Source organism: Nothoprocta perdicaria, unplaced genomic scaffold (genome assembly GCF_003342845.1).
Source record: "Nothoprocta perdicaria isolate Ctin4 unplaced genomic scaffold, notPer1 scaffold_0, whole genome shotgun sequence".
Lineage (NCBI taxonomy): Eukaryota > Metazoa > Chordata > Aves > Tinamiformes > Tinamidae > Nothoprocta > Nothoprocta perdicaria.
In genome coordinates, this window is record NW_020454092.1 from 1,022,236 (window position 1) to 1,037,484 (window position 15,249).

The following is a 15,249-nucleotide window of genomic DNA, read 5'->3' on the forward strand; positions in this document are numbered from 1 at the left end:
GAAGATCAGAAATGGCACGAGGATCTACGCAAGTAAGGAGATTAGGAAGTCCAGGGAATTAATAATGGAATCACAAATCTATCACCACAAATTTAGCCGTTAAATGCAAAATGACTAGTATAATTACACAGAAAAATAAGATGGTTTTATTCTATGAAATTGCTTTTCTTTTTTTTTTTTTTTTTTGTCTTTTTTTGAATTGTTATTCTACTCTGTAAATAACTTGTGCACTTTTTTTGTGGTGGAGAAGATGTAGAATTTGTATTTTTTCCTTCATGGTTCATTTTTTTCTGAGGAGTGAATGAGAGAAACAGGAGAATGAAGTGTGTTTGGGGGAAGGCGTTCGACTCTGCCTGCCTGGTAGGTGACCTCTGCTTTTAACTTCCTTTTCACTCCTTCCTTAGATAGCCGAAACTGCTGTTTGTTTTTGATATGTGCAGAGGGCCTGTGCCATTTTAAATACTTGCAGAACAGCCATTTCATGCACTTGAACAGTGTGAACTCCTGGTTTGTCTCCTCATGTGTAGTAGTCCTTTAGGTAGGTATTGCTTGTGCTATCAGGATTGCTTCAGGCTTTTAGTGGTTTGCAGCATAGAAGCATGGATAGAGCAGCAGAAAGCGGTGAGTTTCATTGAGGATGTGGTGCTGCACTATTTCAGCATACGCAGAACTGGGGTTGTCCTGTGACCTGTTAGTGTTGTCAACAAGTGACCCATAAACTTTGAACCTTTCTGCATATTCCCCAAAGGAGACGGACAGCATCTGTGTTTGCATCAGACGAAGCCGAGACAGGCAAATTCTGCTTCCCTCTTTCTGTTTGGACACCTTTAGTAGGACTGTCTGGAAGCACCAGTAATTGTGGCAGATTCCGCTATGTATGGATGAAAAGGGAGTGCACAGAGATAGGAGGCAGCGCATCATGTGAGTGGCCTCAGCTGTATCGTTTTTTATCTCTCTTGACATAATGTTGTGATCAAGGCGGATGTGAGCTGCTTGGGAAGACAGCGTCTTTGTCGTGTTCCTGCCACAGACATCTCGCGTAACCTTGGCCAAGGCCTTAGCTGCTTTCTGTAAAGTGCACATGTGTAGTTCCTACCTTTAAGGGAGGCTGCAAACGTAGACATTTTGTCTACTTGTTGTATATTCGTTCATTTATGTATTTATGTAGCACAGTGCAATATGGAAATTCTGCCTCACTATGAGACATAGGGATATCTTTACTTTCAGATTCACCGAGGATTCCCAGTGGGCTAAGAAACACCTTAGACACCTGTCACACCTAGCGCTAATCCCTCCTCTAACTTGATAAACCAAGGTCAGAAACAATTCATTTGATACACTTTTCGCTAACCAGAATGTTGTTCCCAACTCCAAAGAAAGGAAAATTAATTGCTTTTGACCTTAAAATTGTGTAATGCCTCTCCTCTCCACAGGAGAAGGCAGCATGAAGCCCGGATCTCATTGCTTAGGGCTTTACAGGAGAGCTCAGCACACCGTGTCACAGTGACGCAGGCGCAAATTGTGCTGCCCAGGGATGGCCAGAGACGTCAGCAGGACGCATTCGTTGGCTACCGAGTTGCTGCCAGAACTGAGAGTTGTTTTGAACAAAAATTGATGACAAGCACTTTAAATAAGTGCTTTGCACCTCTGGATATTTTGTCGTTGTAGCAGGTGTTGAAATTGGTCATTAAAGAAGAAAAATCTTTTAGAAAATGCACCTGTTTTGCAGCATCAGTATACATTAATTTTGAATGCACAGAATTTAGTGCATGAGTTCATCAGTCAGTTAACTTGTTTGCACATTTCACTGCCTTTGGCTGCGGAAAGTGGAAATGGTCAATGCAGACTGTGTTAATAGTATCTAACTCTATATAAACAAAGCCTATTTGTTTCAGTTAATACTCTTTGGCTCTGCTAGTTCATTATTAATGTAAACAGTAGTAAAAAACGGTAGTTTAAAAATCCCAAAATCCTTCTGGAAACTAGAACCTGCTGGTTGATCACCTGGTCATGCTCTTTCTTGGCAGTTAAAAAATAATGCAAGGAACTGTTGCAAGTGATTAGTTTAGATTAAAAGAAATAGCAGGAGAGTGACACCTGTGATTAATTAATAATGAGTTTCAAAAGAAAAACGGGTACCATAGTTTGTAATGAGCACATCCAGGGTGCCATCCACCTAGTGTGCAAATATTCAGAGCATTAACTTCTTTGTCAGGGTTTCCTGACAAAGCCAATTTTTAGCCAAAAATTCAGGAAATACATTTTCAGCGAAATGTTTTATTACTAAAGTTCTTAGCTGTGTGAGTTCAGTATAAGCTTTCAAAAGGGAGAATACTCACAGATATTGCTTCGTTGTGGAATATTTTGTAGAGGCTTTTCTATTTCATTGGTGTAGGAGGGTCCTCATGATCCAGAAAGACAGTTTGGGACTTCAGTATAGGAAGTACACTTAGATCTTCCTTAACTCAGTACTTTAAAAAGAGTTTTTAAAGAGTCGGAAGGAGTTACTGTATGTGCAGGAAGGTCTGGAACATGGGTGGTTACTCTTCCTAGTGGACTCTTCTGCTGATTTGGCACTGTCATGTATTTCTTTTGCTGTGTTGGTGAATTGATCTGCTGAATTTTAATCTAGCTAAGAAGGGTGGAGAGCTAAAAGAAAGGTGCCGGTCATCAAAGTGTAACGTCCTTCGCACTGCTGAGGGGTAACAATTCCAAGACCAAAGCTGCCCAGACATTAGCATTATGTTGTTCTGTTCTCTCCATTGTCTTTGCCCCTGTCATTTGTTAAGCTAAAGTTATTCAACAGGCTCAGGAAGGACCTTGTCGTGGTTCTGCTGCTCGTAGCATTCTTTGCTGTGCTGTGCTTCCAGTAACAGTGCAGATGGGGTTATGTGCTTGGGAAGCAGACAGGTAGCTCCAGTGTTGAATGTTTTGCGCTGTATCTTATTATTTTATACCTGTCAACTCCCGTTATCAAGATGGGAAAAACCATTGCAAGGAAGTTGGCATGGTGATCTCTGAGACAAAATAGGAAAAAATTGTTCAGTGAAGAGTTGCTGTAGCAAAAGTTAGTATAAGGAAAAGCCTAGCTAAAAACTGACCTATTATAGGGACACGTGCCAAATAAAACTAAATGTTGACTCATGTTTTCTGAGTAATGAAAACATTGGAGTGAGACACAACATGCCTTTACCGCAGCGAATGTTGCAGGAGGAGTTGGGGAGCTTTCAGGGCCATCAGCACCATTATTGCTAGTGAAGCGTGGGTCTCGAGGTTGTCCCAGGCATGCACATGGTGACACTGCTATGCCGGAATGTAGTTTTAAAGGTACTCAGTCGTTTTTCCTTCCTCTTTTTCAAGCATCTCTAGTGCCTACATTAGCATTTATCTTTCATGGGCACCTCGAGCAGGTTGTGCTTAAACCCGTGCAAAGGGTTTTTTGTCCGTGGCGCTCCGGTCGAGCGTGGTGGCTGTTATGCAGGGTGTCAGGAGGAGGCTGTCACTGTGTCCTGCGAGCTGCCGCTTGCTGCGGGAGGGCAGCACGTGCCCCGCAAGCCGGACCGGCCGCCCCTGCTAGCGATGGCATCTGCAGCGGGGCCTCATGGCCGTGTCTGAGCCTCGCACAGCGCAGCAACCCGGCCCCTGGGGAGCTGCTGCCCTGGCTCTTGCAGGACTCGTCCCCGAGCTGCGGGCGAGCTCCGCTCGGGCATGTGGGCACACATGTCCCCGGCCTGTGACTGAAGGAGGGCGGCCGGAGGCGGCCGGGATGCTCCTGTCTGCCAGGTTATTGAAATCCCAAACCTGGATGCAGAGGTGGCATCTAAGGCTCAGTAAGATTCTTTTTTTTCTTCATTAAAAATTCAATTTCTGTTTTAGAATAATTAAAAAAAAAAAGACTTTTCTATCCAGCACCTAAACTTTTCTTTGGTTTAGATTAAATTGGAGTCATTAAACTGTTGAGAAAATGAAATAAACCTCCGAAGTGCATTTAAAAAGATCATCTCTAGGCATTTGAACAGCCTTTAGTAAAATAATTCCTAAAAGAAAACAGAATGCTCCTCAGAGGAAAACACTGGATTTTCCTGTTTTTTCAGCCGCAGGAGAATTAATATTGAACTGTAGAATGCAGGTAACGCAGCCATGTGACCAAAGGCTCCTGGGCTTTGTAGTTCATGATAAATCATTCAGAAGTTCGTGAGTTTTTTATCCTCTTCATAAAAGCCTTTTCTATAGTCCTGGATACAAGCTTGTTAAAATGCATCATCATACAGCTGTATTCAGCAGACAAATTTTATCAAAGCAATTTGGAAGTGGATTTTCAAGTCACATTTGTCAAAGAAAACTGCTCTCCTGATGTTTCTAGAGAAGATTCTTTTTGTTGTGATTTATTAATTTTATGCTAGGTATGCTTTTTGAGGCCAAAATTGGTCAATTATATTTTTCCTTTCCCACAATTTGTTTTGTATAGACTTCATCTGTCTGCCTGTTAATTATGCATTTTTCCCCTGAATTTCTAAAATATTTAGAGATGTAAAGGATGCTAGAGATAATTCAAGAGGAGATTGAGTCTGTTTTGGGAAGAATATGTCAACTAAAATAGTTTTATTTGGAAAGATCTTGAAACTGGTATGAATGGTTGTCTCTTGTGGATGTTCGTGTTGGAGTTGCACAGTGCATGGAAGTCTAAGGTAAAAAGCAATCAGATCTCTTTCATTTTGTCTTTTAAAGCAAGAATCCTTCCTGGTTAGTAAGGGGGTGATTCTTGACACTGTATTCTTTTGCTTTCATGGGATTTTAGTGGTACTTTCGAAGAGCACCTAACATCTAACTTGCAGAGAGAAGTTGTGCTTTTGCCTACATACAAGAAGAAATGGTATAAAGTTTGTCCATCTTGCTGGTTTTATCTTTGGATTAAAGGGATCCTGGCAAAATCTATGCCATGTCCTGTTTTCAATGAGATTTTATTGTAGGGAATACTTTATGAGGCAATTGTTTAATTGCTATTGGACTTCACCTGCAGTGTTCAACCCCCTGCTTTGCTGTAGTCTCAGTTGAGGAGCTCACATTCTTTCTGTTACCTTTGAATTGATCATAGTGGGTAGATTAATAATGACTTTATTAAGTCATTATTAGCTGACTTTAACTTTGAGGATTGGTTGTTGGTTGGTGAATACTGTTTTTCTTCTTTGATAATTATTCTGGTTGGTGGTTAAATTGGGGGAAATTATGTCTGAGTTGAGTCGTGCCCCCTCCCCTTTGAGCTTAGGTCTCTTCCCGATGTCCTCAGAATCAGGAATTGCTCTGTGCCCTTTCCTCCCTTGACTGGCCACCTTGCACTTGCTAGTGCTCCCCTGCCCCTTCCTTGGGACACCTTCCCAACTCTAAAATACCAATGTAGCTTTAAAATCACCTGGCTAGGTGAAGAATTAGGCAATAAAGGAAAAGCTGTGAAATTTGTTTTGAAGTTTACTGTAAATGCAGAAGGGAAACAGAGAAAAACACTGCTTAATTTAAATTTCAGTTGCGTATCCAAGCAGTGCTTCTAAGAATACTGTGAAAACAATATGTAAATATTTTTCAGGCAAAATTGTGGTTTTATGCTGTTGGATCTAAACACAGAATGCAGTATGATCAAAGTTAATCTAATAAATTAAGTAGCAGACAGTAGTACATTAAATGTTATGGAGGTAACATTAGGCAATTTTCATGTCTTAAAATTACGTCCTCACAAGTTCAGTCCTAAATGGCCTTTATTATAAAGCATCTGCTATCTGCTATTCCTAAGTTTCCTAAAGATGCCTCTTTTTGTTTACTTAGATTTGATGGACAAAATAACACTGCTCTTGCTGCAGTTTGCACAACAGTTTGCTTCTTGCTGGGTTCATCCCTCTAAGGCAGAATTTATCAGAACCTATTTCCTTTCTGTAGCACAAGTTTGCATCCGTCAGTCTGCAGTTGTTGCTGAAGCAAGTTGCTGTGTATATGGGGGTTTGTCCTAGTGCTGGTAGGAGGAGATGGGCAGAAGGTGCCTGTGGTTCTGTCCAGGCAGGTTTTGCTGTTGTGGTAGCACTAGAGATGCATTGGCAAATGCTCGGTTTCTTGTTCTGGCACGGCCTGGCTCATGCTGGCACTTGGTACCCCTAGGCAGCTTGCTTCTACTTGTGAGCTTAGTGAGGCTGGGGCTGTCTGGAAGCGCAGGCAGGATGGTTCTGGAGGAGTGGGAGGCTCATTTGCTTTTGCTTTTCTTCAAAGCAAGATCTTCTCTTTTCCTTCAGGCTGTTATTCTTGGATTTCTTCCATAGGGCTCCCAGAGACAATGATGTAACACAGCTTCAGGTGCGAAACAAGTAGCAGTCGTCTTAAGTCATGCCTTACATAGTGCTGTGATTGCCCTTCCAAAAGCGTCCTCTCTCTTTTTCTTTTTTGAGTGACCACTTTTTGGAATAAAAGTTCTCCCTGGGATCCTAGGGAAGCAATGTAGGCTCACAGGAGCAATCTCGCAGTAGTAGCGAGTATTGGTTAGTAAACAGATGTGCCTAAGTCAAGTAGCAAACCTGAGGAAGAAGCACTGGTTTTACATGTATTCTTTTTCCTTGCTGTTTACTTTAACAAGCTCAGGGACTGAATAGGATGTTTTCACTGTGCAATTAAAATGACTCTTGATTAATGGAATATATTTTGTATTTTCTTAGGTATATATCTTGCATACATCTTATTTACACTATATATGTATCTTAGGTATATATATTCTTTCTTTGCAACTGAATCGATACGTTTGATTTCAACCACTGTGAAGGCTTTAAGCTGAACTGTACACCATTCCGTACTTGCTCGTGTCACTTGCTGCTTGGAGGTTGTAGTGGCTGTGTAGTGCTGTACAGAACAAGATTTTCTCCCTTTTCTTTGGAAAATCAGCGACCATAAGCATTTTGGAATTCCCAGGCTAAAGCAAGCCACAGCTAATCAGTAGCAGTTTGTTCTTGCTCTGTCGGGTGTGTGGAAGGGTTGCAATCCTGGGACTTTGTCTGCCTGGCTCTTGGTACCCGGTGTGTGGAGTTTGGGACTGGGGATTCGGTTCTTGTCCTCTTTGTTTTAAATCTAGATACGGTGTCTTGCTGCCTGCCCTCTTGGCTGCTAATTCAGGTCAAGTGGGATCTTATTGACACTTGAGGCTGCGGTGCTGAGTAACGATGGCCTTGGCTGTGGTGCTCCTCAGCGCCTCGGCTGAGGAAGGGCCGTCTCGCTGCTCTTATCTTGGAATTGAATTCTTCCTTCTCAGATTTCTGCTGCTTGGCCTGGTGCCACGCAGCGCACATCTCCGCTTGTCTGCTCAGCACCTGAGGAATTTTCAAGGCTATTTCTGGTTCTGCTTTCTGTGGTTCTCCAAAACATGCCGTAAAAGACGGGTTCTTCAAGGCTTGGTTTAGGAGCATAGATCAGCTTTGGTGTAGTGATTCAGTTCTCAATCCTCCTGCCCAGATGTGCTATTTTAAATCAAATAGTATCATTTTTATCAGTTTAGAAGTTAGAAAAAAAAAAGGCATTCACTCCACATGGTTTGATATTTTACAGTATTTTATTTTGTTAGTTTTCTTGGAGGCAGAAATTACTTACTACCATATATTCCTAGACAGTGAAAAAGTCTTCCCTTGGCTAGGTCAGCAATAAGGGAAGTCCAGAACTTTGAAAGGATGAGAGAGAAGGAAGCTGTGTGCACCATTTTGTTCTTTTTTGAGTGAATTTCAGTCTCAAAAGGCAATACATGAAGATGCAGAGATGAGGTGCACCTGCACATTGGTGAGTTTTCCAAGCAAAGTCATTTTGTGGGGATTTTGAGGTGTTTTAGGAAACTGCTTAAGATTTTAAAATCTGTATTTTCATTAATTTTCTGTAATCTGCTTTGCTTTTAATATTTAAATCTCATTGTCTGCTACATGTACACTCTAGAATGACAAGAGCTGTCATCTTCAATTGTTATGAACTTAAATTACTAGAGCATTAACATAGATAAGTGTATTTTTAGGATATTACAGATTGAAATAAACAGTTATGTAAGGGCTTTAGGGGTTGTATTGCAATGCTCTTAATCAGTGTTTTCTATACCTAGGATGGTTACACTAGCCCTTAAAGTTAGCATTCATTAATTTCAGAGATAGTTTGGGACCTTTAAAGAAGTTTTGATTACAAAATTAAAAAAAAAAAACTTTCAAGAGTGCTGCTTTTCTTGCCATTCAGGTTGTATCTTGATTTTTTTTTTTTTTTTTTTTTCAATCTGAGTATTAGTTAGAATTATTGACCTAAATGATGGGACTGTCAGTGGAGAGAGTGTCTGTTGGTAACATCATCAATGTTAACATCAGTGCTCTGATAAAATAGGTTGCACATAATTCTTACACCATGTGAATCACCATAATATCCAAGTGCTTCCCAGGAGTACATTAGAAAATTTGATTTACGTTTGAGCTATGTTGAGCTATAGCCTCGCTGTCAGTAGGTCTCTGTGGTGAGGCTCTTTGTTTTGGCACTAGAAGTTCATTAGTAGTTCAAGGCATATAGGTCTGCTGTAGACAGCAGCCCAAACCAGGGCACCTTTCACTGGCTGGGCGGTGCTTTGCGCTGGCCTTGAGTGCCGCGCCGGGGAGCTCAGTCTCGCCTTGAGGTTTGTTCTGAGAAAGACTTGCTTTCCTGTCGTGAGCTTCACCTGCCTCGTAGCAAGGTGACAGTGTGAAGCTGTTGGCAGCAGAGGAGCTCCATTGCCTTGTTCATTACACACCTTCCTTTGGAAAACGGGAAAACGCTAAGGAAGAGATTAAAGCAACTTGAACTGGCAAAATGCTGGAGCTGCTACTTTTACCAGGAAAGGTAGTGGTGACTTTGTGCTGTGACATGCCCGAGTGGACCTTCAGTGACCAAAATGTGCTGTATAGAAATGTCTGCTAGTTCTTTTTTCTGTGGTATCTGAGAGTAATGTAAGAAAGTCCCTTTGTGCCAAGGCAGTGGGGACGAAAGCCATGCTGAAGGCCAGGCTGTTGGAATAGTTACCTGCTAGGCAGAAGTTACTAGGAACCCCAAATGCCAGCTCTTGTTTCCATGAAAAGAGAATTCCAATTTTTTTTTTTTAATAATGCCACTTAAATACAGGTGATCTTACTGTTAGTTCTTTCTAAAATAGGCCTCTCGGGTTGAAAAGCACAAACTTTATAAGATTGTATCTTAGTGTAAGACATGGTATAAATACATATCACTTGATGTAGTATTTGAGGGATTATTAAAAATGCCATATGAAGTCTTGCCATTAAATAGTGTATTTAAAATAACTGAATTGTTTCAATTTGAAGATAAACTGAACATTCAAGTAGTCAGAAAAATGCAAAATAAAGAAACAAGGCTTCTGTAAATACAGAGAACTATTTGTCTAGATCATCCTTCAGACTGATTAAACACTTGTAAGTGATTTAAATACAAATTAGAAAGCTGCACATCGTGTTGTAGCCTGCTTATGTAGGCTGAGGTTATTTGAGCTCAACGGAAACTGCTTTTGTGGCTCTGTTTCCCTCTCAGCTCCCTGCTGTTCTGTCCTGGTGCTGGGGATGCTGCTCCTTCCCGGGCAGCCAGGGTCTCTCGCAGCCCCCGTCCCTGACCAGTATCTCCGTTGCTCTTGGCCCCTCTCGTGCCGTGAGTCCAGTTCTTGCTCCCCTGCCCTGCAAAAGCCTCCCTGCAACTCGGCATCCCCTTCACACGGGTTAGGGACTATCGGGTATGCCCTCGTTTCCCCTTTTTGCTGCAGCTCTGATTGTCTCAGGTTGTCAATACATTGATGGATTAAACAGTGTAAATAATATTGAGAGCAAGGAGATTGCTCAAATAGGAAGTTTCATGCTGAAAAAGTATTTTGCTTCTGTCAGCCGGTTTTTTGATCAGTAAACAAGTATCTCATTGGTATCACACACCACAAGTTCCAGGTCTCTTAAACCCCTTTAGCAGCCTGTAGTTTTAACCAAAATTAAGAAGGCTCTTCTGAGACTCGTGACTTTTCCAGAAATTTCTGGTCCATTCATTATTGACTGTGATGAAATGTAATTGAGTGTAAATCGAGTGTAAATCCCTGTTTTGCTTAGGCCAGTGACTGGCTTGATTGTTTATAAAATACTTCACTGCAAAGAAGCTTTGTAAGGAATTTAATGCCTTTTTTTTTTTTTTTTTTTTTTCTTTTAGGAGCAATGGATGAACTTCATAGCCTGGATCCAAGAAGACAAGAATTGTTAGAGGCAAGATTTACTGGAGTAGTAAGTGGCAGCACTGGGAGTACTGGAAGTTGCAGTGTTGGAGCTAAAGTAAGTTCTAAGAGTCGTCATCCACACCTTTGAAATGTAACTAGATCTTATTACATCTCACCTGTATATTGCCCGTATTCCTTACTTGTAAAGGTGTTAGGCTAGAAGGGATTGTAAGGAAAAATCCTTTTGAGTCCATTATTTTTCTCAGAATAGGATTGTCGTTGCTGAACTGATCGGTGACACATGGATATTCACTTGTTCTTAAATGGCAAAAAAAAAAAAAAAAGAAGAAGAAGAATGAGCTTACATGTGTTCTCTGATGATTTTGTTTTATCAGAGGTGGAGTCCTTTTCCCTGTACTTAAGTGGAGTTGTCACTTCTGCAGGTAGCCAACTCCTTATTGTTCCACGTCATATAGACCCAGGCAGTCTGGGTGACCTCTGTTTTTATGATTAATTTGTTGGAAGACTAATACACCTAGATTAACAAAGTACAGTTCTCAACTTTTCCAGACATGGATATCAATTTTACATACTCTCGTTATAGACTCTGCAGCATGTTTATTAGCATCAAAACCAGGATGCAACACTTCAGGAAAAACCTTAAAAACATAGAATAGCATGCCTTAGTTACCTCCCATATGTTGTATATTGCCTTCAGTTAATATATCTGCAAAATAAATTTACTTTTATTACAAATTCCATTCAAATCATTTGATTCAACTTTTGAGACTGTTTTCTATGATAGTGTTGTCTAGACAGAGATGTACCATTTTGTATGTATGTGTTTCTCTTTACTTCATATGATATGTTTTTAGCTTCACGTTATTAATCTGGAACATTTTGGAACATTTTTCTCTGATTACCAGAGTTACTTTGAAATCTACTTTTAAATTGCTTACAGCAGCTTTATATTTTTTATGATTTAATGCAAGCTTTGTTAGTAATTTTCTCCTTTTATTCAGTATTTTCATTAACAGTCTAGATGACAGAACAAAATACTGTATCAAATGAGATCTTGATGAAAGTTCTGTAAACCTGTGATGTATTGATCACTGAGTAATTTCTTGTTAATGGACTGTAGTGGAGTGAAATTGCTGCAATAGCCATCTCGCAGCATAGCATCTTCATTTGCTTTTGCATGTGACATGAAGGTCACTGGCAAAAGGTTTTTTGAAAGGTGACATTTTTGAAAACAAGAGAAAGAGACAAGAGAAAAAAAATCTTTTTTCATTTAATTGTCTTCAATGTATGGCTTCAAAGAATGTATACTTTGCCATTATCTTGTGATTAAAATCAGATTGCGACATAGCTTCTGCTCTATATTTTTTCCTTGAGCTCCCTAGTGCCACTTCCTCTGCCAGTTTATTTGCTCATGGTAATACTGGCTCAGTAGTTGTTCAAATGACTATTAGTCCTTCTTTAACAACTAGATTAGTACCTTCTTTTGACTTCATCTAACTTCTTGTATTTCTATAAGCTTTTTTTGTTGTCTCTGAAGTAGCTGTGTTGGTCTGTGGCTGTTTTGCCAGTCTTTCCTCCTCAGGATTATCCTACTTCTGTGTGCTTACTGCATTTTTTATTTCCAAAGTAGATGCAAGTAGAAGAGCATGGGGCTCTTCAAACTTGCATTCCCTGTGAGTGTCTGTTTAACCCTTTAATTAGTCTGTTCAGTCCTTTTTATTGTCTGTTCATCAGCTGATTTCACTTTTATCCAAATTTAGGTTCCATTTTCAGGTTCTCAGTTTGTCCATCCACCTTAGTCAGAGAAAAAAATGAATTAAAAAAAAAAAAAATCATTTATTTTTCAGTACCGCTATGCAGAACATTAAATTCTTGTCCTTGGCACATTCCAAGATGTTTGAACAGATAATTGTGTCTCATGCAGTTGGTTTCCAAATGGATAGCTGGGTAAAGGTTTCTAATACTGCCAAATGCTTTGATAATTGCTTGCAAAGATTCCGCTGCCATCTTATGGACCCTCATGTAATGCACTGCTTTGTTGTTTTCCTTATTTTTAAGCAGAAATATTCCACAAATGATCCTCAGGATACAGTGCAATGGGGTTTTTTATTTTTTTCTTTTCCTTTTTTTCCCTTTTTCTTTTCCTGCTTACCTTTTTGGGAGAGCAGGGGAGAGTGGAAGGGAAATGCCAATATCTAGTCCTGTGATTTATTCTCCCATCAGTAAAATGACAATGTTGTCAGTTTTGTTTGCATTTATTTCCTTACATTCCTAATAACTTACTGTTTGGTGCAACCTGGCAGATAAATGGGGTCGCTAATCTGTACCATGTTCAGAATGATTTTTTTTTATTATTATTTTCTCTAGTTTTGGTGGGAGACATTGCGACAGAATTATGTGTGTTTTCTTGTTTTGTTTTTTTATAAAAAATTAATAAACTTTTTTTGGTTTGATATGCAGAGGCATTTGGGAAAAAGGGATATATAAATATGATTTCCATTGGTCTGGTTTTGCTTTGAAGACCAAAATCCACACATGCCTGATTCTTGTTTTCTGAACCCAGCAAAACAATGCACAAGTGGTAGCTCTGTGTTGGATATTTTCTGAAACACATTTTAATATGGTCCCTTAATTGTTGGGACTATTACTTGTGAAAGGCTCCCTCATCTGCTCTTGTTCAAGAACTCTAGAACTACCGAAAAAAAAAAAAAGCCCAGGAGATATATATACACACACATACATACACATACACACACACACACACACACACACACACACACACACACACTATATATATATACACTATATATATATAGTATTATATATATATAATATTAATATATTTATATAATCTATATATATGTAATTAATTTGTTTTTTTCCAGTAAACAATGGTCAAAATGTCAATATAAATTATCGTTTTACTGGTCAAAATATTGATATTATCATTATAAAATAGCTACATTTAGGCACATTTAACTCACTGGGAGTATAAAAAGCTAGAAAGTTTGTGTTTACTTAAATTTCTGTAGAAATTCTAATTTAGAGATGCTCTGGCTATGCAGAGGATATCACAGGCCAATATCACCCTAATAACTGATGTAAAGTCGGAATTTAATGCTGCGTATTTGTCTTGGACATAGTTACTGATTTACTTCAGAATATTTTTGTGCTTTCCTATATGGAAGAAGAGAATTAATTAGCCATGTAAGATTTTTTTTTATTAATTGGCTCAAGATATTTATTATCTGAGCATGCAAGAGACTTTCAATAAAATGTCCATGCTGCCATTCTGTCAGAAAGATCTCTCCATAAATCAGCCTTAGAAATTTTGTAAATAAATATTGCAACTTGAGACTGTTACACAGGTTTTTCTAATTCTTTTTCTAACTAGACAAATCTTGTTATTTAGGGGAAAATAATTTCTGTTCTAAGAATGTAGAATAATATTGTCAATATGTGATTTCCTGCAATTGAAGAGAGGGGGGAAAAAGTCGCTGCAATGGCTAAGTATTTGTCTTGGGGAAAATTAAGAGCTCATTTCTTTTACAAATGAAATTTGCTAGTAATCTCCAAATCTTTCAGCAATGTTGTCTCTGTAAGCCCATTCTCCAGGGGATTTGTTGTTGAATGTTTTGCTGCTTTCAGGTAAGAATGAAACCTTTTCGGGTCTTGTCATATTGTTACTTTTAAAATTTTTCATCAAAATGAAAACTTATATTTTCCCAAAGTTGTGTTCCTAACTTATTAATCAGTTATGCAGCTTCTTGAGCCTGTATATGCTCCCCCCCACCCTTCTCTCTCGGATGTGTCTCAAGCATCCTATATGTGATTCTTTCTTCAAGTCTTAGAACATGTGTGTAGCATTAAAGCAGTTAAAACAATTTCCTGTGCCAAATCCATGTACATGCCCATTAAACTTCATACCCCTTCACAAACTGGCGAATTACTATGGTTGGTCAGTTTTTTTTTTTTTTTTTATAAAGCATGAAATTTGGTTACTGTTACTTGCTGTCACTGTGACTGATAATAATGACTTAGCAAATTTATAAATCTGTATATAATATTTAGTGTTTTATTTGTCTAGGCCTCAACAAATAATGAAAGTTCAAATCACAGTTTTGGAAGCTTAGGATCTTTAAGTGATAAAGAATCAGAGGTATGTATGCTGGGCAAAGTCATTTCACCTCATACAAATATGTCATAATTTTAGTCTATGTTGTTTTATTTCATGTAGAATAAAATAGAATATGAAATTTTCTTTCTATAGAGTAAGACTAGAAAATGCATGCGATACTAAAAGATACCATTTCTTGAAGGTGGAGATGTGACTTCATACCTGTTTCTTTGGGTTTTTGGTCCTAAGATGAGTTTTTATTAACCAGATTGTTCTAAATCCCTATTGTATATGCAGTTTTGCTGTGACAATATAGCTTTTGAAGTTAAAAATGCATCAGTAGTTTGTTAAGCTTTTTCTTTATTTAAAGCACTCATAAGCACAGATAGACTAGTATTTAGCTTGTTTTTTAAAAAAAAAGAAAAAGCTAAAAACTGATTTCCTTTGCTACATTTTCTTTAAAACTATAGATTTACTCCTAGGTCAGACAGTTACTAGCATTTACATTTCTGAAAGTTGCAATTCTTATTGTTTGTTTTCTTGTCTGATACCACTTCATAGTCAAAAAAAAGGTTCCTGCCTTTAGCAGATGTGAGTGTGAGTGCGGGCTTCTCTAGCCTATAAGAGTTTTGTATTGCCTGCCAACGTTGACGTAGGTGCATTAATGTGACTTTTAGGTAAGAGCTGCTGTGTTTGAAGAAGTGTAAAACTCCAGTGGTTTTGCCTGGATACATCACAGATTGTATCAACTTAGTTATAGTCATTGGAAACAAGAATATGTTTCTAGCCCAGACTAGATTTGTGTTTGAAGTGTTTTATGCTGGAAGGATAGTCTCTTGGAATGTGAGTTTAACATTATTTTCACCTATTAATATTTTTGGATTTAATTGTA

General features: G+C 38.8%; 1 protein-coding gene across 2 annotated transcripts in view; it reads left to right on the plus strand.

Moving 5' to 3' along the window:
• Window positions 1-7,614: 7,614 nt before the first annotated feature.
• Window positions 7,615-15,249, plus strand: part of TLK1 (tousled like kinase 1) — a 43,677-nt gene continuing 36,042 nt past the window's right edge. Inside the window, exons 1-3 of one of the 2 annotated variants that reach the window (XM_026045436.1) lie at window positions 7,615-7,797; window positions 10,216-10,334; window positions 14,328-14,399. In XM_026045436.1, the coding sequence (XP_025901221.1) occupies window positions 10,221-10,334; window positions 14,328-14,399 (186 nt within the window). In that variant the 5' untranslated portion in view covers window positions 7,615-7,797; window positions 10,216-10,220. Of the gene's footprint in view, window positions 7,798-10,215; window positions 10,335-13,105; window positions 13,889-14,327; window positions 14,400-15,249 lie in introns of those variants that run through there. The other variant, XM_026045504.1, reaches the window with a different exon arrangement.